The following is a 24,160-nucleotide window of genomic DNA, read 5'->3' on the forward strand; positions in this document are numbered from 1 at the left end:
CATGGGAAGAACTTGGGGGTATTGGCAGGTAGTTCACTGCAACCAATAACAGTGTACAGCAGCAATAGCGAAACCCAATTTTAAAAAAATCAGCATGTATAGCTAGAGGAGCAGTACACAAATTACAGATGACAATAATGTGTCCGTGCAAAGCACAGAAATGGCCATATCTGGAGTACTGTGTAGAATTCAGGTCGCTGTTCTACAAGGATACCCTATGCATTGGAGGCAGTGAAGGAAAGGGCAACAAAAGTGACACCTAATTTAAGTCATCTGAGCTGTGAAAGGTTGGAAAGGCCAGGATTACTTACCATGGAGATCAAAAAGCTCAGGGGAGATAGTCAAGATTCGTAAGAGATCTTTTAAATGTGGTGAAGATTTCTGCCTTTACCACCCTTTCAGGCAACAAGTTCCAGACCCCCACCACCCTCTGGGTGAAGAAATTTCCCCTTGTATCTCCTCTAAACCCCGCCCCAATTACTTTAAATCTATGCCCCCTGGTTGTTGACCCCTCTGCCAAGGGAAGCAGGTCCACTCTAACCAGGCCCCTGATAATTTTATATACTTCAATCAGGTCTCCCTTTAGCCTCCTCTGTTCCAAAGAAAACATACCCAGCATCTCCAATTTTTCCTCATAGCCAAAATTCTCCAGTCCAGGCAACATTCTTGTAAATCTCCTCTGCACCCTTTCTAGTGCAATCACATCTTTCCTGTGATGGGATTGAAGGCCTATAAATCCCCAGGGCCTGATAGTCTGCATCCCAGAATACAAGAGAGTGGCACTGGAAATAGTGGATGCATTGGTGGTCATTTTCCAACATTCTATAGACTCTGGATCAGTTCCTATGGATTGGAGTGTAGCTAATGTAACCCCACTTTTTAAAAAAGGAGGGAAAGTAAACAGGGAATTATAGACCGGTTAGCCAGACATCGGTAGTGGGGAAAATGTTGGAATCAATTATTAAAGATGTAATAGCAGCGCATTTGGAAAGCAGTGACAGGATCGGTCCAAGTCAGCATGGATTTATGAAAGAGAAATCATGCTTGACAAATCTTCTAGAATTTTTTGAGGATGTAACTAGTAGAGTGGACAAGGGAGAACCAGTGGATGTGGTGTATTTGGACTTTCAAAAGGCTTTTGACAAGGTCCCACACAAGAGATTGGTGTGCAAAATTAAAGCACATGGTATTGATGTGGATAGAGAACTGGTTGGCACATAGGAAGCAAAGAGTAGGAATAAACGGGTCCTTTTCAGAATGGCAGGCAGTGACTAGTGGGGTACCGCAAGGTTCAGTGCTGGGATGAGACCCCAGCTATTTACAATATACATTAATGATTTAGACAAAGGAATTGAATGCAATATCTCCAAGTTTGCAGATGACACTAAGCTGGGTGGCAGTGTGAGCTGTGAGGAAGATGCTAAGAGGCTGCAGGGTGACTTGGACAGGTTAGGTGAGTGGGTAAATGCATGGCAGATACAGTATAATATAGATAAATGAGAGGTTATCCACTTTGGTGGCAAAAACAGAAAGGCAGATTATCTGAATAGTGACAGATTAGGAAAGGGGGAGGTGCAACGAGACCTGGGTATCATGGTACATCAGTCATTGAAAGTTGGCATACAGTTACAGCAGGCGGTGAAGAAGGCAAATAGTATGTTGGCCTTCATAGCGAGGGGATTTGAGTATAGGAGCAAGGAGGTCTTACTGCAGTTGTACAGGGCCTTGGTGAGGCCACATCTTGAATATTGTGTTCAGTTTTGGTCTCCTAATCTGAGGAAGGACATTCTTGCTATTGAGGGAATGCAGCAAAGGTTCATCAGACTGATTCCCAGGATGGCAGGACTGACATATGAGGAGAGACTGGATCGACTGGGCCTGTATTCACTGGAGTTTAGAAGGATGAGAGGGGATCTCATAGAAACACATAAAATTCTGACGGGATTGAACAGGTTAGATGCAGGAAGAATGTTCCTGATGGTGCAGGCTCAAAAGGGCCGAACGGCCTACTCCTGCACCTATTTTCTATATTTTTATGTAATGTGGTGATCAGAACTGCACACAGTACTCCAGCTGCAACCTAGCCAGTGTTTTATACAGTTCAATCATCATAACCTTGCTTTTGTATTCCATGCCTCGACTTATAAAGGCAAGTAATCCATATGCCTTCTTAACCACCTTATCCACCTGGCCTGCTACCTTCAGGGATCTGTGGACCTGCACTCCAAGGTCTCTTTGTTCCACTCCACTTTTCAGTGTTGTACCATTTAATGTGAATTCCCTTGCCTTGTTAGACCTCCTCAAATGCATTACCTCACACTTATCCGGATTGAATTCCATTTGCCACTGTCCTGCCCACCTGACCAGTACATTGATATCTTCCTGCAGTCCACAGCTTTCTTCTTCATGATCAACCACAAAACCTATTTTAATGTCATCTGCAAACTTCTTAATCCTATCCCCAACATTTAAGTCCAAGTCATTGATAAATACCACAAAAAGCAAGGGACCCAGCACTGAGCCCTGCGGAACCCCACTGAATACAGCCTTCTAGTCACAAAAACACCCTTCAACCATTACCCTTTGGTAATGCCTCCAAGTCAATTTTGGATCCAACTTGCCGCTTTGCCCTGGATCCCATGTGCTATTACTTTCGTGACCAGTCTGCCATATCAAAAGCTTTGCTAAAATCCATATACACTACATCATACGCACTGCCATCATCGACACTCCTGGTTACCTCCTCAAAAAATTCAATCAAGTTGGTCAGACATGACCATCCTTTGACAAATCCATGCTGATTGTCCTTGATTATTCCATATCTTTCCAAATGAAGATTTATCCCGTCCCTCCGGATTTTTTCTAATAATTTTCCCACCACCAAAGTTAGGCTGACTGGCCTGTAATTTCTCCCCTTTTAAACAAAGGTACAACATTTGCAGTCCTCCAGTCCTCTGGCACCGCACCTGTAGCCAGAGAGGATTGGAAAATGATGGTCAGACCCTCTATTTCCTCTTTTGCTTCTCTTAACAGCCCAGGATACATTTCATCCGGGCCTGGGGATTTATCCACTTTCAAAGCTGCTAAGCCTCTTTAATACTTCCTCTCTCACTATATTTATCTCGTCTAATATTTCACTTTCCTCCTCCCTCATTACAAAATATGCATCGCCCCTCTTTTGTGAAAACGGATGCAAAGTGTTCATTAAGAATCCGACCCACGTCTTCTGCCTCAACACATTGATTTTCAGTACTGTCTCCAATAGGCCCCATTCTTTCTCTAGTTATCCTCTTGCTCTTAATGTATTTATAAAACATCTTTGGGTTTTCTCTGATTTTACTTGGCAACATTCTTTCGTGCTCTCCTTCTGCTTTCCTGCTCTCTATTTTTAATTGCGCCCCTGCACTTCTTATACTCCTCTAGAGTTTCTGTAGTATTGAATTCCCAGTATCTGTCATAAGCTTCCCTTTTTTCCTTTATCTTGACATCCAGGGGGCTCTAGATTTGTTAGCCCAACCCTTACTTGCTTGCTCTGTACCTTCAGGATCTCTTCCTTGAATGCCTCCCACTGCTCGGACACTAATTTATCATCAAGTAGCCGTTTCCAGTCCACTTTGGCCAAATCCCATCTCAGCAAAATTGGCTTTACCCCAATTGAGAACTTTTATAAAAGCAAAATACTGCGGATGCTGGAATCTAAAATAACGGAGAATGCTGGAAATCTCAGCGGTTCAGGCAGGATCTGTGCAGACCCAACAAAGTTAACGTTTCAGGTTGATGACCCTCCGTCAGAACCCTCTGATGAAGAACCTTCTGACGAAGGGTCGTCGACCTGAAACGTTAACTTAGTTTTTCTCTCCACAGATGCCGCCCGATAACTTTTATCCCTGGTCCACCTTGGTCCTTTTCCATGACTTCCTTAAATCTTATTGAATTATGATCACTAGCACCAAAATGCTCGCCCACCGATACCCCTTCCAGCTGCTCCTGTTCATTCCCCAAAATCAAGTTCAGAGCCGCACCCTCCCTTGTTGGGCTTATTACATACTGGCTAAAGTTGTTCTCTGAATGCATTTTAGGAATTCCACACCCTCTGTACCATTCACATTACCCATTTCCCCCAGTTAATATTAGTGTAATCCCCCACTATTACAGCTCTAAATTTTTTGCACTTAGCAGCAATTTGTCCACATATTTGTTCTTTTATTTCCCTCTGACTGTTTGGGGGTCTATAGTACACTCCCAGTTGTGCGATCGCCCCTTTTTTGTTCTTTAATTCAACCCATCTGGCCTTGATTGATGACCCCTCTAACATATCATCCCTTCTCACGGCTGTAATTGTCTCTTTAATTAATACTGCGAACCCCTTCCTTTTTTACCCCTCTCTCTATCCAGTCTGAAAACTCTATAACCAGGAATGTTGAGCTGCCATACCTGCCCTTCTTTCAGCCATGTCTCAGTAATAGCTACTCCAGACTTAGTGTGGAAACATATGTAGATTATATAAACATATAAGCATTATTACATATACAATTGAGGAAGTAGGTGATTGAGATGCATTAGTTTTGGGATTGGCCAGGTGGACTAGTGTCTTTTCCAGTCTTGTGATTTAGGTTTTTAATTATAGCCCAAATTGAAGCCTTTTAGTGGATTATGCGTTGTCAGGCTGTTGACAATTGGAGGCTAGCAGAAACACTCAGGCACTCATTACCAAATTTTACACACAAACCTTGCAGTAGGAATACTGGTCCAAGTTGCATGCCAATTCTCAGATCCTCCTGAACCTGAGATTTGTAAATTAAACTTACATGTACAGTATACATTTTGTAACCTAATGAAATCTGTTGTGCTTGCTTTTACTTAAGAATTAATATTTAAGAATTAAAATTAATAAATCCAGAGAACAGAAATATGAGAGATGGTGTACCTCGGGTGAACAATAAGCTTGTTCTGATAAGCTCACTGAGTATTATACTCTCCAGACCTTTTCAGTTGATAAGACAAATAATGCACTGTATATCTCCAGCTGTAAACTTCAGTGGATTTATTAAGAATTAACATTTTAAGTTTTTAAAGTAGTACCGTAAGCATATCTATCAAACATAATCATTTATAATCTATACTACATTTTATTTTAAACTCACCATGCTTAAATACCATCACCTGTGTATCACCAACTTCTGACAAGTAAACACTGTCACAGTATCCCATTTCTTCTGGAGTGGGTGGAGTCTGTAAAATTGACACCATTAAGTTTAAAAATTACATTAAAAGTTAAATGCAATTATTAAAAGATTGAATTTATTATGCTACCCACCAATCGAGGAAGGGCTGTAGCTCCTATTGTTTTGCATAGTCTTCTTAAATCCCATTTAGAGTTTAACCTGGAAAAACAAAATGGACACCATAGGCGAGGACAAAAAAAAAGCAATTTAGACTTATTTTTGATTATAATTTCAATTATACAAAGATATTTGGGAATCAGTAGCAAAGCCGACCCATTTATTATCAAATAAAAAGCGAATCAATAGAGCAGTTTACCACTAACTTAAAAGCTAAATAACCCCATATTCTTGAATGCCTATTTCCTTCAATTTCCTCAAGTGCTGGCCCTTGTGCAAATTTTCTATAAAGTACGCTTATTAAAAAAAGCAACCCCACCAGTTTTCTGCCCCTTTCTCCTCCAAGAACAGTGATTCATCAGTGGTACTGTTCCACAGATGCCTGGCTGGTAACTCACCCAAATGACTATTCTTCATTTGTCAACGCACCACTGACTACATTTAGATTATTTGATTGAGAGCACTGCAGCCAAGCCCACCCTCACCCAATATCCATAAGCAGCTCACTGAATCCTCACTATTCAAAAGTTTTGATACCAGTTTAACATGAACAAAGTTCCCCCAAACTGGGTTATTTCCTTGAATTATATGTCACATTCAGCAAACCAAATTAATTGTTATTTTTTTTAATTCATCAATAATAGCACATTGTACTCTGATGGAACTCCCAGACCTGCTGAGCATGGAGCAAGAGGAAGTGGACCTGGTCCCAGAAACTAATTTATAAAATCACTTACCTAACCACCATCAGCTGGTACTTGTTAGCATAATGCAGGGCCATGTCTGCGACTTTTCCTCCAGTTACGATTAGATTAACACCAGCCTCGGCTATAGCCTTCACCTGAACCTCCATGAGATTCTCCTCTCCTTTGCTGAAAGTCATCAATTCATCTGCACTCTTCAACAAAACCGTCCCCTTCAAAAAAACGTTTCACACGAGAAAAGATTATTCACTCCTAAAGTAATTTAAATTCAGTACAATGGCAAAATGCTACGGATGCTGGAATCCGAAACAAAAACAGAAAATGCTAGAAACATTGAACAGTCTGTTGCCTGGCCTGCTGAGTGCTTCCAGCATTTTCTGTTGTAATTTACATTCAACTTGATTGCTATAAGCTGTGCTTTGAAGTAAGTAGCTAAGGTTCAGACAATGTTTAGGTCATCCAACAAGAATATACAATGTAAATGTTATTCTTAGATAGTGACAACTTTGCAAAATAATCCTATAAGAGAAATGAGAATACTTTGAACAAAATCACTTGTGAAAAGACAAATCATAATCACATCAACGATCATCATTGCACTGTTGCATCTCGAGATCTACCCAACTTTTATTTTAAGCCGGGAAACAGCTATTCACCATACTCAAATTCTTCTACCTGAAAACAGGCTGCAAAACGGCAGGCAAGGAAGAAAGTTGCGCCCTAAACCAACAAATATGCGCTCCCAAGCATTCATCGGCCATCACTAGGGACTGCATGTGCACGTGCAGGTAGTTATGGAGGAAAGATCTGACTCGGGTGATGTTTGTGGTACCTGATGAAGGAATTAGGTTGTGGACCACAGGGGCATCCTGAGTTCTTTGGTGCATGTTCTGCCTCCAGACACGTTGACAGCTGCCATTATGAAAATGCCAGAGACGATTGCTATATGGTGCCAGCTGTGGTTCAGTTGGTAGCACACTCGTCTGAGTCAGAAGGTTGTGGGTTCAAGTCCCACTCCAGAGACCCAAGCACAAAAAGCTAGGCGGACACTTCAGTAGTGCTGAGGGAACACTGCACTGTTGGAGGTGCCGTCTTTCGGATGAGACTTTAAACCGAGGTCCCTCAAGTGGACGTAAAAGATCCCATGGCACTATTTTGAAGAAGAGCAGGGGATTATCCCCGATGTCCTGGCCGATAGTAATGGATGCAACTATTTGTTCGAACTGAATGGCAGCCGTTTTTCTGATTGGCTCTCCATTGGAGGATAAGCCACACCCTGAGGTTTCTCTGGAATGTGTAAATAGAACTGTTCAGCCTAACTTTGCACACTGTAACATGATCCATTATGACTTCACAAGTCAGAGGACACATCTCAAACACGGAGGACACAAGTATCTTACCCCAACGCAAGTGCTGCATCCCCCAGCCGCAGTTCCTTACCCCAGTGCAACTGCATCCCTCCCCCAGCCAAATTCCCATATCCCAGAACAAGTGCTGCCTCCACCAGCCTAAGTCCCTTACCCAATCACAAGACCTTACCACCCCTTCGCCATAAATGGAGTATTGTGTGCAGATTGTTAACAGGGTTATTGGATATGCAGTGAATAATGACAGTGTCTCGAATTCGGGATTTTATCCATTCCAACGATGTCCCTTGTAACACACCCACCAAGCTTTCCGAGAAATTGGGGTTGGAAGAACGTGATCCGCTTCCCCCGGGTTCCCTCCACCCGCTAGGCGCCCCCCCCCCCATAATAAGGCGCTCTCTCCCCTCCCCCCACCCGCAAAGGCTGGCTCTCTCCTGCCCCCACCCAGGCTCTCACTCCCTCCCTCCCTCCCCGCTCTCTTTCTTTCTCTCCCTTCCCCGGCTCGCGCAGGCCTCTCTCTCTCTCCTCCCTCCAGGCGGGATCGGGAGGACGCATGCACAGAAGCGGTTAGTACAAGTAGTTACTCTGTTTCTTTAAGAGTCTACCCCTGCACCATTAACTATGTGCAAGACAAAATGCACTTTCACAGATAAACCCACTGCAATCTTTGGTTCAGCTATAACTTGGGGGACTATTTGTTTAGTAAAGTTTACAACAAGGAAACAGAGTATTTTTTTTAATAAATGTTTTTTGTATAATAAAGGTTGAGAGAAAGAATCACACTTCAGAATATAAATAAAACAAAGGGCAGATATTCCCTACTGAAATCAATTACATGTTATTGCTATTGGCGAGGGAAGATTGCAGATCGAGACAAATTTACAGGCACCTCACAATCTACAAACTTTCTTTACTAACAGTAATTAAATTCATTCTGACCGCAGGATTATTTACAACAATTATACGGTGCCATTTGAAGGACAGGTCAAATTAAACATATCTCCACTTTAGGAGATTATATTACAGGTACAACGTCCGAAATTCGAAATTCTCGGGACCAAATCCGTTCCATTTTTGGGATTGTTCCGGATTTCAGACAAGAAAATTATATCTGAAATCCTCAACCGAATCAGTGCCGTGTTTTGAGCTGCGAGGTCTGAAATCTGGCACGGATTCCGGATTTCAGACTTTATTTTCTCGACTGAAATCCGGAATCCTCGACTGAATCAGTGCCAGATTTTGGGTTGTCTCAAAAATGTCCGGTTTTCGGACAATAATTCCGGACGACTCCATCAGCTATGAGCAAAATGTCCAGTTTTCGGACAATTCCAGATTCAGGACGTTGCCCCTGTATACATGATGTTATATCATGATGCTGGCATTATAAACCAGCATGTGCGCAACGTACTGCGAGGAATCACGGGTGATCTTTTAAACTTAACATCGCATCGTAAGCCTAGTATGAAAATGGTTTTCTGAATATTACAGTTCTGAAATATCATATGAATTGTGAAATGTTATCAAACAGAATTTAGATATGATACCTTTGTCTCTGTTACCATGCAGTCAAAAGGACAAGAATATATTGCTATTTTGGCATCTTTGACAGAGGTAACATCCCCCTCGGTCTCTCGTTTGAAAACCATTCCATGAAACACCGAAGAAGAATGCACACCAGCTCCCTAAAAACACAGAAATTGTACATCAACATCACACCAAACCCTTTCTGATCAAGCCACTATGTTGTTGTTCAATTAATCAACAATTTCTGCCAATAACCGTAAAGGCATCAATAATCCACAAGCTCAAATTTTAATTTGTAGTGTTCTGTAAAATTTTTTCAATTTCATTCAACCAAACCTTTATGCTCCTATATAAACAAAATGGAACGTTTCATTACTCCTACCTATTGACTGACCATAATTGAGCACTGATAAAATTAAAGGAAATGCTTATTATAGCAAGTCTAATGCTGTAATAACCCAAACCATAAGACAAAAATGTTGTCTTGTCCAAAAGACTCACCAGAATTTTGCAGACTCGAATGTTGTCCACATTAAAATGACCGGATTCTGAATAGACAGATACTGAAAGGGAAACAAAGTAATTACTATACAGGCTTTATATATCAGTCTAATGTGATTCCTGGAATTAAAGGCGGCTTTTAAAACAGTGTATTACTGTTCCCAACCAAACATAACATGGATGACAGCATGCAAACATTTCCCAACCCCATTTTGTACTGAGTAAGGTTACAGATGCTAGCACTATCAGAACATTTTCCCTTTTCAGATATCCAGTGTTAGCTTCAAGCACTGCCAAGATCTGGTAAAGAATTGTTGAATTCTCCCTCTACTCTGCCTAAATAATCTGCCTCAGCCCCAATCCCAGATGAGCACCACAGAGAAACTTTTCACCACACCAGCCATCCACTGTTCTGAATTCACACAAGTTCAGCGCCAACATAAAGCAGGAGTATCAGGTCAGGCCCTGATGGTAGATTCAGATTTCGTATATACTGTAACTGCAGGGTAGTCTAACCAAAGTTCGATACAAGTTGAGTATAACTTCTCTATTTTTCAATCCTATCCGTCTGGAAATAAACGCTAGTGCTTGGTTTGCTTTTCTTTTGGCCTTATTGACCAACGTCACAACTTTCCGATTTATGTATTTATACTCCCAGACCCATTTGTTCCTCTATTCCATTTAGATTCTTATTTTCTATATGCACTCCAAAATGTCAATTAGTGCCAAATTAATTTTTTAAGCCTTTAACACTTCCAGGGCTCAAGACAATGACAAAAAAAGCAGTAGGGAGGTTTACAGATTCATCGAGCCATTATTTTATAACCAACTTAGTCATTACCACATACTTCAGCTTGGTAAAAGGGAATTGTAATACCCAGCCTCACTTGAACTTGTCAAGACAATCTAGCTATTGAGAACTCCACAAACTCCACCAAATTCATTAGTTTTGGCCTATTGTAAACCATCCATCCAAACTATACAAAAATGTCTCAAGGCCAATGTATAAATTTACAAGTACTATTTTACTTACATAATTTAACAATGGTTTCAAACTCAGGATTATACAGCTCAGAATCAGGCCATTCGGCCCAACGAATCCACGCAGGTGTGTATGCTCCACACGAGACTCCTCCCACACCCAGCAGCATATCCTTCTATTCCTTTCTCTCCCGTACTTATCTAGCTTCCCCTTAAATGCACCTATACTATTTGCCTCAACTACTCCATGGTAACGAGTTCTACATTCTCACTGAATTTCCCATTTGATTTCTTGGTCACCATCTTATATTGGCAACATCTAGTTTTGCTCTTCCCCACAAGTGGAAACACTCTGTGTCTACTCTATCAAAAACTTTAAAATTATGAAAAACTATTAGGTCACCCCTCAGCCTTCTCATTTCAAGAGAAAAGAAACCCAGTTTATTCATCCTTTCCTGATGGTTCTAACCTTGCATTTCTGGTATCATTCTTGTAAATCTTTTTTGTACCCTCTCCAGTGCCTCTATATCCTTTTTAGAATATGGCGACCAGAACCACACAGTACTCCATGTAGTCTAACCAAAGTTCGATACAAGTTGAGTATAACTTCTCTATTTTTCAATCCTATCCGTCTAGAAATAAACGCTAGTGCTTGGTTTGCTTTTCTTTTGGCCTTATTGACCAGCATCACAACTTTCCGATTTGTGTATTTATACTCCAAGACCCATTTGTTCCTCTATTCCATTTAGATTCTTATTTTCTAAGTAATATGTGACTTTATTTTTCTTGCCAAAATATATCACACATTTAGCGGTGTTGAAATCCATTTGCTAATTATATGCCCATTCTGCAAGTTTAATGGCTTCTTGTGATTTGCTTCAGTCCTCCTCAGTATTGACTATCCCTCCCAATTTGGCGTTGCCCGCAAATTAAAAAATTATGGGCCCAAGTTTCGGGCCGTGCAGTAGCTCCAGGCGCCCAAAACTGTGTGGGAGGGGCCCAAGTACGCCGCCCCTAGCCCTGGCCGAATGGGCTCACTGGATCAACACCCCCACCCCCCGCCGGACCCGACGCGACTCGCTCGCCCCACCCCCTGGACTTGACCCGACTCCCGCTCCGCTCCTGACCCGACCTACCACCTTTAATTCGGGTGCTGGGGACGGGCCCCGCCCGAGGTCTTGGGCCCGGCCGAGCACTTTCAGCCTCCCTCTTCTCTCCCTTCTCCCTCTCCTCACTGTCAGAAACAGACACTGACAGAGTGAGAGAGACAGAGACACTGACAGAGACACACTGGGGAGGGGGGGGCCTGTCCCAGCACACAGTTTAGAGGGCTCCTGGTGCTACAGTCGGTAAGTAGAAAACGGTTTAATTATTGATTTTGAAATTTTTTTTATTTATTAATTTTTTTTGATTGATTTATTGATGTATTTATCATTTATTATTGATGATGGCTCGTTATTTGTAAAACTGAAGTGTTTAATGTTTGTAAACTTCCCTTTAAACTTCTCCCCTCCCCCCCATTCCCTACGCCTGATTTTCTAAGTGTAGGCAAGGTTTTTCTGAGCGTACAAAAATCTACATTTACTCCATTCTAAGTTAGTTTGGAGTAAGTTTTCACTGCCTAAACTTTCAAAACGGGTGTAAGTGGCCAGACACGCCCCCTTTTTAAAAAAAAAATCTGTTCCAAACTGAAACTGTTCTAACTGACTAGAACTGGAGCAAACTAAATGCCGAGAATGGCAATTTCTAAGATACTCCATTCTAAACCAGTTGCTCCAAAAAAACAGGAGCAACTCAGGCCGAAACTTGGCCCCTATGTTTTTTGATCTCAAAGTCTAAATTGTTAATATAAATTGTGAACAATAGTGGTTCCAAAACTGAAACTCTCTCTGTTCCCTCTTCAAAGAATTCAATGAGGTTGGTCAAGCAAGACTTTCCCTTTTGAAATCCATGTTGACTATTCATTATTCTATTTTTGGTTTCTAGATGTTTTTCTATTTTCTCCTTTAAATCGGAATTCCATTATTTCTCCTACCACCGATGTTAAGCTGACTAGTCTACAATTGCCTGGACATGTTCTGCCTCCCTTCTTAAATATAGGTATAATGTTAGCTACCCACCAGTCCTCCAGCACTATACTCTTTTCTAATGAATTATTAAATATGTGTAGTAATGCCTCTGCTATCTCTTCCCTAACTTCTTTTAGAACTCGCAGATGCAATCTGTCTGGATCAGGGATTTGATGCTCAGTTTGATTAGTTTATTTAATATTTCTCCTCTTTATTTTAATTGCGGTTATATCATTTCTAATCTCATCTTATGATGCCATGTCCACTTGATCTATCTTCCTGGTAAATACTGATGCAAAATAATTATTTAATATTCCTGCAATTTCCCTTAATGGTGCTATTACCATCCCTTTTATTTGTCTGCCTGTAGAATACTTTACTATTTTGTTTAATGTTCCTTGATAATTTACTTTCATAGTTCCTCTTTGCTAACTAAATTTCTCTCCTAGTCTATTTGTGTCTCCCTGATTGTGCTCTCCCCTGCTGTCCATGTACTTAGTGTATGCCCCTTTCCTTACCTATCATTTATCCCACAGCTCTTTATTCTTCAATGGTATGTCATTAGTATTTAAGCTTGTTTTTTAGCAGAATATATTTTTCCTGTGCTGTTCAACATCTTTTTCAATGTTTCCCATTGCTGTTTTACATCATTGCTTACCAATACTGTCCATTTTATTTTCATGGTATATATTTAAAATGTAGCATTTTAACAGTTGCAAATTCAGAATTCAAATCATTAAATATTTCACACATATCACAGCATTAAGAGCTGTTTTTCACATACCCAACCTGAAGATCTACATGATCCTGCAGGAATTAAGACATTCTATATGTGCTGTAACTTTACTTGGTTAACCTCAATCAGCAGTCCAATCGAAAAATATGAGATTAGCACACACCTTCAACAATCCCTAATGTCTCAATTTATCTTCTAGTTTGGTAGAGAAGTTTTCAACACAAAAAAACAAATGTTCCTGAACCATATAGGCACAGCTTTAGTCAAGATTATTTGTAATCATTTATGTGCACATTGGTCTATACACTGGTTGCATTATACACGGTGTAGATTTAAAATTCAGCATTTTAATAGTTGCAAATCCAGAATTTAAATCAAAACTTTTATCACATACCACATGCTTGTGTAATTAGCTTGCACAGAAAATCCTCATTGCCATACTGTTTGCTCATTACAGCAGCTCGAATGACAGGAGATACATCTTCTGTATCCCGCAGGTTCTTGACGGAGGAACAAACCAGATCTGGAAGGATTTCTAGAGCTTTTTTGGAAGCTGCCTCATAGCCTTCTATTACCTATAGAGTATATTAGAAACATCATGAAATAACAGTCAAATTTAAAACATTTTTCTATCTACTGCATTTTTTTTTTAAATTGCTGAATCTTCTTACTCTCTCCACAACAAAAATATTAATCCTACTGAAGTTCATAAGTTCTTAACTTCTAAATATCCAGTTATTGGTCATAGAAATAATCTACAACACCACCAACGGCATAAATTCTCACTTTCTCAAGTCTTCCTCGATTTCTCTGGAGCACACACTGACTGTGCCCAAAGAAGCAAGCAGCCTGATCCAGCAATGGGACAATGCTAAGAAAAGTACTTTCCAACCTCCAGGCTCACAAAATTGAACCAAGACAAAACCAATGAAGTGCAATTTGGACCAACTTGAAAATGGGGATTTTGAGCCAGACGGCCAGCGATTAGGGACTGTCTTCATCACATTATTTCAAAACCCCTGACCTGGATAAGTTATAGTAATATATTCCCATGCACTTTGGACCAATTACCTTGTATACATGTCTGTGATCGCATGTCTCTGGCACACAAAGTATCTATAGGGTTCAATCTCTTTGAAAATCCATTTATCAAGATTTAAACACTGTAAAACATACAAAGCCATGAAGACAAATCACCAGATTTTAAAAAAAAAGTTACGCACCTCTGTGACCGAAAGACCCATTCGCAGAAGCTCCTCAGCTAGTTCCAATAGAGCACCAGAAAAAACTAGCACAAAATTTGTTCCGTCTCCAACCTCTTGTTCCTGCATGTGGGAAGCCATTACCAACATCTTAGCTGCAGGATGCTGAACCTGTATCAAAGAAATATAAGCATTGCATTGAATTATCAGAAGAGAGAATCATCAACAACATAGATGGATTCACAATTGTTCAGAGAACAATATCCACACCATGGGAATCGAAGTTATGAAGAATGGTTTGAGTGACTTGACTTATTGTCGCCACAGAAAAAAAACTGAGGGCAGGTCTTATAAGTTACAGTTGCTGTGAACACCTTGCATATATACTGTGCCTTTAATAAAACCTCCCAAGGCACTTCACAGGAGTGAGTAACAAAGTTTAACACCAAGCTACATAAAGCGAATTAGGACAGATGAAGGAGGTAGGTTTTAAAAGAGCATTTTAAAGAGGTAGAGATGCGGAAAGGCTTAGGGAGGGAATTCCAGAGTTTAGGGCCTAGGCAGCCAAAGGTGGAGCAAAGAATATTGGGGATGCGCAAAAGGCCAGAATTGAAGTAGTGCAGATATCGAAGGGTTGTAAGATTGGACGAGGATAGAGAGTTCAGGAGCAGCAAAGCCATGGAAGGATTTGAAATCAAGGATGAGCGTTTTAAACAAGTGGAAGTAAGCAAGTTATTTATCCTAGACAATCAGCATAGGATTAAAAGGACACATACAAAATTCACAAGCTCCAATTAGAAATTAAATCTCCCCATCCTAGAAGATAATGATTATGTAGAATCAATTCCCAGAGAAGATAGATGATTCAGGGTCATGTATTGAAAAACAAGATAAAGATTTATAGAATATTTATCAACGCCGTTTGATTTTTTTCTCTCTCCAAGGGAAGTAGAGAAAGGAAGTTGTGTGCCCTAAAGACGGGATCAACAGGTGCAATGGATTGGGCTTATTGGCATCATCTTAATATCGGGATTTCCATGTTATGGATGAATGACAATGAAAATATTACTCATGCAGATTATCACTAATTCTACTGAAGAAAATGCTCTAACTTGCAAAAACCGCAAACATGATACAAGCAAAATTTCTTCAACTGGCTATCCTTTTTTTCTAGTGGCTCCCTAACTCTTATTAGTTATAGCTGCACTTCATAAACATGAACAGTATTAGATTGCCAAATTGAAACTTGAACTTCACTAAACAGGACTTAAAAAAAAAAATGTGGAGCCTGTTTTGTGAAGTTAAAAGTTATTTGACTACCTACCTCCAATTCTCGCAGTATAGTAGCAGCATCATTGGTAACAAAAAGTTTCTCCACATGATTGATGACCATTTTATTCATCCCTATAAAAACATTAAGCATATTAGTACAATAGCACCAGTAGTAAAACAAGCAACAATGAAGCATTTTTCATAGAATTGTGTGAAGCTGCATAATCATACCATTTGGACCGTAAGCTGTACGGGTGGTCTGAGCCAGCTCCTTGCAAGCTTGAATATTTCTGTAAACTGCCTCCTCCAAGCCTGAAAAGTGCTGAAACGTACAGATAAGTATACATCAATTACAACTTAAAAGAATAAATACCATATATATTTAGGATTAAAAATATATCGAAAAGTGGCTCAGTGGGTAGCATTCTCGCCTAAGTCAGAAGGATGTGGGTTCAAGTCCCACTCCAGGGACTTGAGCACATAAAATCGAGGCCGATATTCGAGTGCAGTGCTGAGCGAGTGCTGCACTGTCAGAGGTGCTGTGCCGACTTTCAGATGAGACGTTAAACATCTGCTCTCTCAGATGGACGTAAAAGATCCCATGGTATTATTTCAAAAGGAACAGGGCAATTATCCCCGGTGTCCTGGCCAATATTTATCGCTCAATCAACGTAACAAAAACAGATTATCTGGTCATTATCACATTGCTGTTTGTGGGAGTTTTCTGTGCGTAAATTGGCTGACACGTTTCCCACATCACAACAGTGACGACACTCCAAAAGTACTTCATTGGCTGTAAAGCGCTTGGAGATGTTCAGTGGTTGTGAAAGGTGCTATATAAATGCAAATCTTTCTTTAATATGTGCTTGGCATTCTGTGCTATAAACTATACAGCTTCAAATGTTTGGATTTAACTAAAACTAAATTGCAATAGTGACATCTCGTACTCATTCAAAATTCACCCACTTCATTGCCAACTGTGCTAAAAATGACCAGTGATATTTAAAGCAAGCCATAACATAAGAAATAGGAGGAGGTGGCCATTTCATCATCATAGGCAGTCCCTTGAAACGAGGATGACTTGCTTCCACGCCAAAAAAAAAGGATGAGTTCACAGGTGCTTCGAATGATCCCGAACTAAATCCTCAAGGGTGGAAGATGTCTGCGTGGATTTTTTTTTTTTTTTTTAAAAACGTGTGGTGACCGTTGCACACCAGCCATCACACGGGCTTGTCCAGTGGCAAGGATTACCCAAGACAACTGGAGACCTGCTCTGTTGCTCGGACCAAGTACGCACACGTATCGTATTGTGGGCTGGCCCGTGCTGCCCCCGAACTCACGCCTCCGCTGGGCCCCGATCACATCCCTCCGCCATTTATTGCAATCATGGCTGATCCGATCATGGACTCAGGTCCACTTCCCTGCCCGCTCCCCAAAACCCTATCAGTTAAGAAACTGTCTATTTCTGTCTTAAATTTATTCAATGACCCAGCTTCCACAGCTCTGAGGCAGCGAATTCCACAGATTTACTACCCTCAGAGAAGAAATTCCTCCTCATCTCAGTTTTAAATGGGCGGACCCTTGTTATGAGACTATGCCCCCTAGTACTAGTCTCCCCCATCAGTGGAAACATCCTCTCTCCATCCCCCTCATAATCTTATACGTTTCGATAAGATCACCTCTCATTCTTCTGAATGCCAATGATTAGAGGCCCAACCTTTCCTCATAAGTCAACCCTCTCATCTCCAGAATCAACCCAGTAAACACTTTCTCTGAACTACCTCCAAAGCAAGTATATCCTTTCTTAAATATGGAAACCAAAACTGCACGCAGTATTCCAGGTGTGGCCTCACCAATACCCTGTATAACTGTAATTTGCAATTTTTCTCCATTTAAATAATAACTTGCTCTTTGATTTTTTTTCTGCCAAAGTGCATAACTTCACACTTTCTAACATTATACTCCTTCTGTCAAATTTTTGTCCACTCACTTAGCCAATGTCCTTTTGTGTCCTCCTCACACATTGCTTTTCTTCCCATCATCAGCAAACTTGGCTACGTTACACTCGGTCCCTTCTTCCAAGTCATTAATATAGATTGTAAATAGTTGGGGTCCCAGCACTGATCCCTGTGGCACCCCACTAGTTACTGGTTGCCAACCAGAGAATGAACCATTTATCCCGACTCTCTATTTTCTGTTAGTCAGCCAATCCTCTATCCATGCTAGAGGATTTTTATCTTGTGCAGTAACCTTTTATGTCAAATGCCTTCTGGAAATCTAAATACACCACATCCACTGGTTCCCCTTTATCCACCCTCGTTACATCCTCAAAGAACTCCAGCAAATTTGTCAAACATGACTTCCCCTTCATAAATCCATGCTGACTCTGCCCGACTGAATTTTGCTTTTCCAAATGTCCTGCTACTGCTTCTTTAATAATGGACTCCAACATTTTCCCAAGCCACAGATGTTAGGCTAACTGGTCTATAGTTTCCTGCTTTTTGTCTGCCTCCTTTTTTTAAATAGGGGCGTTACATTTGCAGTTTTCCAATCTGCTGGGACCTCCCCAGAATCCAGGGAATTTTGGTACTTGCTGCACACTCATTTTACTATTCACCAAATACTACCAGTCCTCAGTAAAGCGGATAGTGATTCCACCAATTCGCCAAATTTAAACAGATCATAGTTACAATTGCACCTGGAGTCTGACCCGAATTTATAGACCGGGTTGGCACTGGGGCAATTCACGGTGACTGCACCTCAAACATTAAACGGTGATTTCTCACCGCACAGTCAGGCTGGAAATTGGATTAAAGGTGAAAACTCGAACTGCGGGTGGATGTGAAATGCGGCCCCGACTGATGGGAGATTGTCTCCCCCGAGGGGCCGGGGATCGCTGGTGATCACTGGGTATTCCATCCTATGCCTGCTCTCCCCACAGCCATCCTGCCCGGCCTTGCCACCGAGCCGTTCCGCCCTGCTTCATCTACAGCCGCCCGAGCCGCAGTAACGGTCGGCCGCAGACAGCCGGAGCACATGGAGCCGGGAGCCGGGAGCCGGGAGCCGGGAACCGGCCCTCCCCCCCGGGATCGCCCAGGGCCCGAGACAAGCATGGCCTCGGGTTATTGTAACCCGAGTACCACACACACACACACACGCCTCACTGGGCCCCGGCCTTGGGGCGGGAAGGCCCGCCCGCCATGACTCCGCCTTTCTGGAACTTTCTCACAGCACGCGCTTCGTTGGGAAGGCATTTCCGAACAGTCTCTCCTCTCGCCCCGCCGCCACAGCAACGCACCTTCGCCCCGTCTTTCAGCATCTGGGCAAAGCCCGGGGCTTTGGGTACATGCATCGCCATTTTCAGGTACTTTGTGTCGATCTGACCGCGTTTCCTTCACGCTGTCCGGACTAAGGCGCAGAGACTCGGCCACAGTGCACCACGGCGACTTGCCCTTCCTCCCAACAACCACCGCGGAGACTTGCCCTTCCTCCCAACAACCACCGAGGCAAAGCAACGCTTCGCGCGTGCGCTGTGCAGCGCCGAGGCTGTTGCTGGGGTGGGGTGTTGGGTCCTTTTCGGGTTGGAAATCGGTGGTTAGTGGTGTGCCACAGGGATTGGTGCTGGGACCACAACTGTTTACAATATACATAGATGACCTGGAAGAGGCGACAGAGTGTAGTGTAACAAAATTTGCAGATGACACAAAGATTAGTGGGAAAGCGGGTTGTGTAGAGGACACAGAGAGGCTGCAAAGAGATTTAGATAGGTTAAGCGAATGGGCTAAGTTTGGCAGATGGAATACAATGTGGGGTGTTGGGTAGCGGTCAGGTCAGTTGGGTCTTCAGACTCATCACTTTCGTCAGTGGGGGAAAGGTCGGCAGAGTTTTCTACTTCATTCGCCTGGCCGAAGCAGAATTCCGGAATATCCATCAGCACCAAAACCGAGGTGACAAAGAGAAGGGAAAGAGACACAACAACTTTCATCTTTGATGACCATCAACATTCCCTGACACCCCACCATTCATCTCGTGCACCAGGAACCACTGGGGCATGATTCTGGGATCAGCCGATGTAAGATCATGGCCGATCTGATCTTGGGCTCAGCTCCGCTTCCCTGCCTGCTCCCATAACCCGTCACTCCCTTATCGCTCAAAAATCTGTCTATCTCCACCTTAAATATATTCAATGACCTAGCCTCCACAACTCTCTGGTGCGGAGAATTCCACAGGTTTACGACCCTCTGTGAGAAGAAATTCCTCATCTCAATTTTAAATGGGCGGCCCCCTATTCTTAAACTATGCCTCCTAATTCTAGATTTCCCCCACGAGTGGAAACATCCTCTCTGAATCCACCTTGTCAAGCCCCCTCATAATCTTATACATTTCGACAAGATCACCTCTCATTCTTCTGAATTGTCCCTGGTTCTCACTAACCTATTTAAATCAAATAGTCTAACCGCACGGTCACAGTCTTGCAACTTCATTGTTTTAAATATCTTATCAAATTCACCCAACTTTTTTGGGGAACAAAAATAAACGTTAGATCGAGTGCCCCCCAATCTGGGGTACACTCCAGACACTTAACTGTCCCCAACAGCTCTACAACTCTTTTGGGGGGGGGGGAGACAAAATAAACATTAAATCAAGTGCTCCCTAATCTGGGGAACACTCCAGCCACTTTTCAAATGCCCTTTTTTGGGGTTTTTTTTGTTGTTTTTTTAATACTTTTTTGGGGGTTTTTTTGTGATTTTTTTGGGGGGGCAATAAAATCATAAAGTTTACAAGTGCCTCCTATAAAAGGGGAGGGGGGCACTAAAAATCCGGCAATTAAGCAAATTAAACTTTAAAACATATAAAATCAAATTAAAATTTGGTTGCCGGGGGTGATGATGCACTCCAGTCCCTCCGGCACCCACCTCTCGCGGAAGGCCGCGAGCGTACCGGTGGACACCGCGTGCTCCATCTCTAAGGACACCCTGGACCGGATGTAGACGCGGAAGAGAGGCAGGCAGTCAGGCTGAACATCCCCCTCGACCGCCCACTGCCTGGACCGGCTGATGGCACCCTTGGCCGTGCCCAGGAGCAGTCCTACGAGGAGGCCCTCGGACCTACCCGCTCCCCTCCACACAGGGTGCCCGAAGATCAGGAGTGTGGGACTGAAGTGCAACCAGAATTTCAGGAGCAGCCCCTTTAAATAGTGGAACAGGGGCTGCAACCTCGCACATTCAGTAAAAACGTGGAACACGGACCCTTCCAGACCGCAGAAATTTCAGGCGGCCTGGGAACCCGTGAACCGGCTTAAAAATTTGTTGCACGGGACTGCTCCGTGCACCACCCTCCAGGCCATGTCCCCGATAAATAGTGGGAGGACTCCCGCGTAGAGTGCACTCCATCGGGGACCCCCGCCTCCTCCGGACGGCAAGATGGTACGAGGATGGCAAAGTTGAGAGTATGCAGGAGCAGCCCGTACAGGAAACCCCTCCGCGCAGAACTGAAAGGCACGGAGGGGATTTCCCCGAGGCGGCTCAAGTTGTGAGGCGCTGGCTCCCGAGGGAGGTTCCGGGGTTTGGCGCCGATGAGGAATTCCGTCTGGTCAAATTCACCCAATTCCAGAGTAAAAATATACAGGTGTCTAAGTAAAGACTTTTAAACTAGGCATCAATTTAGTGGCTCCCCCTCTGAACCTATTCCAGGGTCTCTATATCACCACACCCACCATGTGAGGGGATCAAAATTGGACACAGTATTCTAGGTAAGGCTTAATCAAGGCTTTGCCCCTTTTTAAGGGGTATGGAGAGAAAGCAGGAATGGAGTACTGAAGTTGAATGATCAGCCATGATCATATTGAATGGCGGTGCAGGCTCGAAGGGCCAAATGGCCTACTCCTGCACCTACTTTCTATGTTTCTGAAGGTGAAACATATACAGGAATGTGGTGTTAGCCACAGATCCACTAGTGTTGGCTGCCCTTTTGTATCTCAGATAAATGGCCATTCTTCACATGTGGGCCTAGATTGTGAGTGGCAATGGGTTATTTGACAATGGGAGTTATCACAATCCAGCTCAATCCTGTCCTTGATGTCTCTACATACTGGCTTTTTCAGTAGAGCTCTCTAGGTAGTAACCTCTGGGAGGTGGGAATCCTGGCTGATTTTTTATTTGCCCAACCTTTGTATCCAACCCCCCTTCCCCACTGGCCTGGCTATGTTTGGCTAATTCAACAAAAAATGTCCCAAATTGCTTTACAGCCAATGAAGAACTTCTGAAGTGTCGTCAGTGTTATAATGTCAGGTGTCAGACATGGCTCAGTGAGTAGCACTCTCGTCTCTAAGTCAAAAGTTAGCGATTCAAGTCCATTTCAAGTTTGAATTCTTCCTAAGAATGAGCCTCGGATTGGGGGTTCAGAATTCATTGGTTCAATAGCAACGTTTCAAATACAACAACAACTTGTATTTATAAAGCGCCTTTAACATAGTGAAACGTTCCAAGACACTTCACTGGAGTATTACGAGACATAAAATTTGACACTGATAAGGAGAAATTAGGGCAGGTGACCAAAAATTTGGGCAAAGAGGTAGGTTTTATAGAGCGTCTTGAAGAAGGAAAGAGAGGCAGAGAGGTTTAGGCAGGGAATTCCAGAGCTTAGGGCCTAGGCAACAGAAGGCACGGCCACCAATGGTTGAGCAATTATAATCAGAGATGCTCAAGAGGGCAGAATTAGAGGAGCGCAGTCATCTCGAGGAGGGTGGGGATGGGGGGGGGTGCGGTTGTGGGGGGTGAAGGAGATTAGAGAGATAGGGAGGGGCGAGGCCATGGAGGGATTGGAAAATAAGGATGAAACATGGGTGATGGGTGAGCGGGACTTGGTGCGAGTTAGGCAACTGAGTTTTGGATCATCTCCAGTTTACGTAGGGTAGAATGTGGGAGGCCAGCCAGGAGTGCATTGGAATAGTCAAGTCTGGAGGTAACAAAGGCATTGATGAGGACTTCTCAGCGGATGAGCTGAGGCAGGGGCAGAGACGGGCGATGTTACAGAGGTGGAAATAGGAGGTCCTGGTTGTGCTGCGGATATGAGGTCGAAAGCTCATTTCAGGGTCAAATGTGACACCAAGGTTGTGAACAGTGTGGTTCAGTCTCAGACAGAAGTTGGGGAGAGGGATGGAGTCAGTGACTAGGGAATGGAGTTTGTGGCAGGGACCGAAAATAATGGCTTTGATCTTCCTAATATTCAATTGGAGAAAAATTCTGCTCATCCAGAACTGGATGTCGGACAAACAGTCTGACAATTTGGAGACCGTGGAGGGGTCGAGAGAAGTGGTGATGAGGCAGAGCTGGGTGTCACCGGTGTACATGTGGAAACTGATGCTGTGTTTTTGGGTGATGTCGCCGAGGGACAGCAAGGAGATGAGAAATAGAAGGGGGCCAAGGATAGATTCTTAGGGGACACCAGTGTGTCAGCAGTGGCTCAGTCGGCCTCTGAGTCAGAGGTGGGTTTTAATCCCACTCCAGGGACTTGAGCACAAAAATCTAAGCTGACATTCCAGTGCAGTGCTGAGGGAGTGCTATACTGTCGGAAGTGCCGCCTTTCTGATGAGACTTTAAACTGAGGACCCGCCTGCTCTCTCAGGTGGACGTAAAAGATCCCATGGCATTATTTCAAAGACGAGCAGGGAAGTTCTCCCAGGTGCCTTGGCCAATATTTATCCCTCATCCAACATCACTAAAAACAGATGATCTGGCCATTATCACATTGCTGTTTGTGGGAACTTGCTGAGCGCAAATTGGCTGCTGTGTTTCCTACATTACAACAGTGACTGCACTTCAAAAAAAACCTATATTGGCCGTACAGCACTTTGGGATGTCCTGTGAAAAGCACTATATAAATACAAGTCTTTCTTTTATTCCCAGTTTCAATGGCTGTTTGATCTAATGTAAATATGAGGAATGCAGTTGCCTACAGCTCCTTAACTCCATATAAAATTCTGATGGGTTCAGACAGGTTAGATGCAGGAAGAATGTTCCCAATGTTGGGGAAGTCCAGAACCAGGGGTCACAGTCTAAGGATAAGGGGTAAGCCATTTAGGACTGAGATGAGGAGAAACTTCTTCACCCAGAGAGTGGTGAACTTGTGGAATTCTCTACCACAGAAAGTTGTTGAGGCCAATTCACTAAATATATTCAAAAAGGAGTTAGATGAAGTCCTTACTACTAGGGGGAATCAAGGGGTATGGCGAGAAAGTAGGAATGGGGTACTGAAGTTGCATGTTCAGCCATGAACTCATTGAATGACGGTGCAGGCTAGAAGGGCCGAATGGCCTACTCCTGCACCTATTTTCTATGTTTCTATGTTTCTATGTCTAGCTACAGAATGGGTCCCATGCCACCTTGACACAGAGCAAAGAATCAGGCCCCATTCTGCATTTGATGACAGCAGTGAGACCTTTGAGAAGGGGACAGGGTCGT

The 24,160-nt window shown here is 43.0% G+C and overlaps 1 protein-coding gene across 1 annotated transcript in view; it reads right to left on the reverse strand.

The window, feature by feature from the left end:
• cct8 (chaperonin containing TCP1, subunit 8 (theta)) overlaps nucleotides 1–19,181 on the reverse strand; it is a 29,831-nt gene extending 10,650 nt beyond the window's left edge. The window contains exons 1-10 of the mRNA XM_070893313.1: nucleotides 18,997–19,181; nucleotides 15,930–16,020; nucleotides 15,751–15,830; nucleotides 14,448–14,597; nucleotides 13,619–13,799; nucleotides 9,439–9,500; nucleotides 8,958–9,095; nucleotides 6,080–6,258; nucleotides 5,318–5,384; nucleotides 5,145–5,232 (exon numbers count right to left, since the gene is read on the reverse strand). Coding sequence (XP_070749414.1) covers nucleotides 5,145–5,232; nucleotides 5,318–5,384; nucleotides 6,080–6,258; nucleotides 8,958–9,095; nucleotides 9,439–9,500; nucleotides 13,619–13,799; nucleotides 14,448–14,597; nucleotides 15,751–15,830; nucleotides 15,930–16,020; nucleotides 18,997–19,056 — 1,096 coding nt within the window. The 5' untranslated portion in view covers nucleotides 19,057–19,181. The remainder of the gene's footprint in view (nucleotides 1–5,144; nucleotides 5,233–5,317; nucleotides 5,385–6,079; nucleotides 6,259–8,957; nucleotides 9,096–9,438; nucleotides 9,501–13,618; nucleotides 13,800–14,447; nucleotides 14,598–15,750; nucleotides 15,831–15,929; nucleotides 16,021–18,996) is intronic.
• Between the last annotated feature and the right edge of the window lie 4,979 nt (nucleotides 19,182–24,160).

Source organism: Pristiophorus japonicus, chromosome 11 (assembly GCF_044704955.1).
Source record: "Pristiophorus japonicus isolate sPriJap1 chromosome 11, sPriJap1.hap1, whole genome shotgun sequence".
NCBI lineage: Eukaryota > Metazoa > Chordata > Chondrichthyes > Pristiophoridae > Pristiophorus > Pristiophorus japonicus.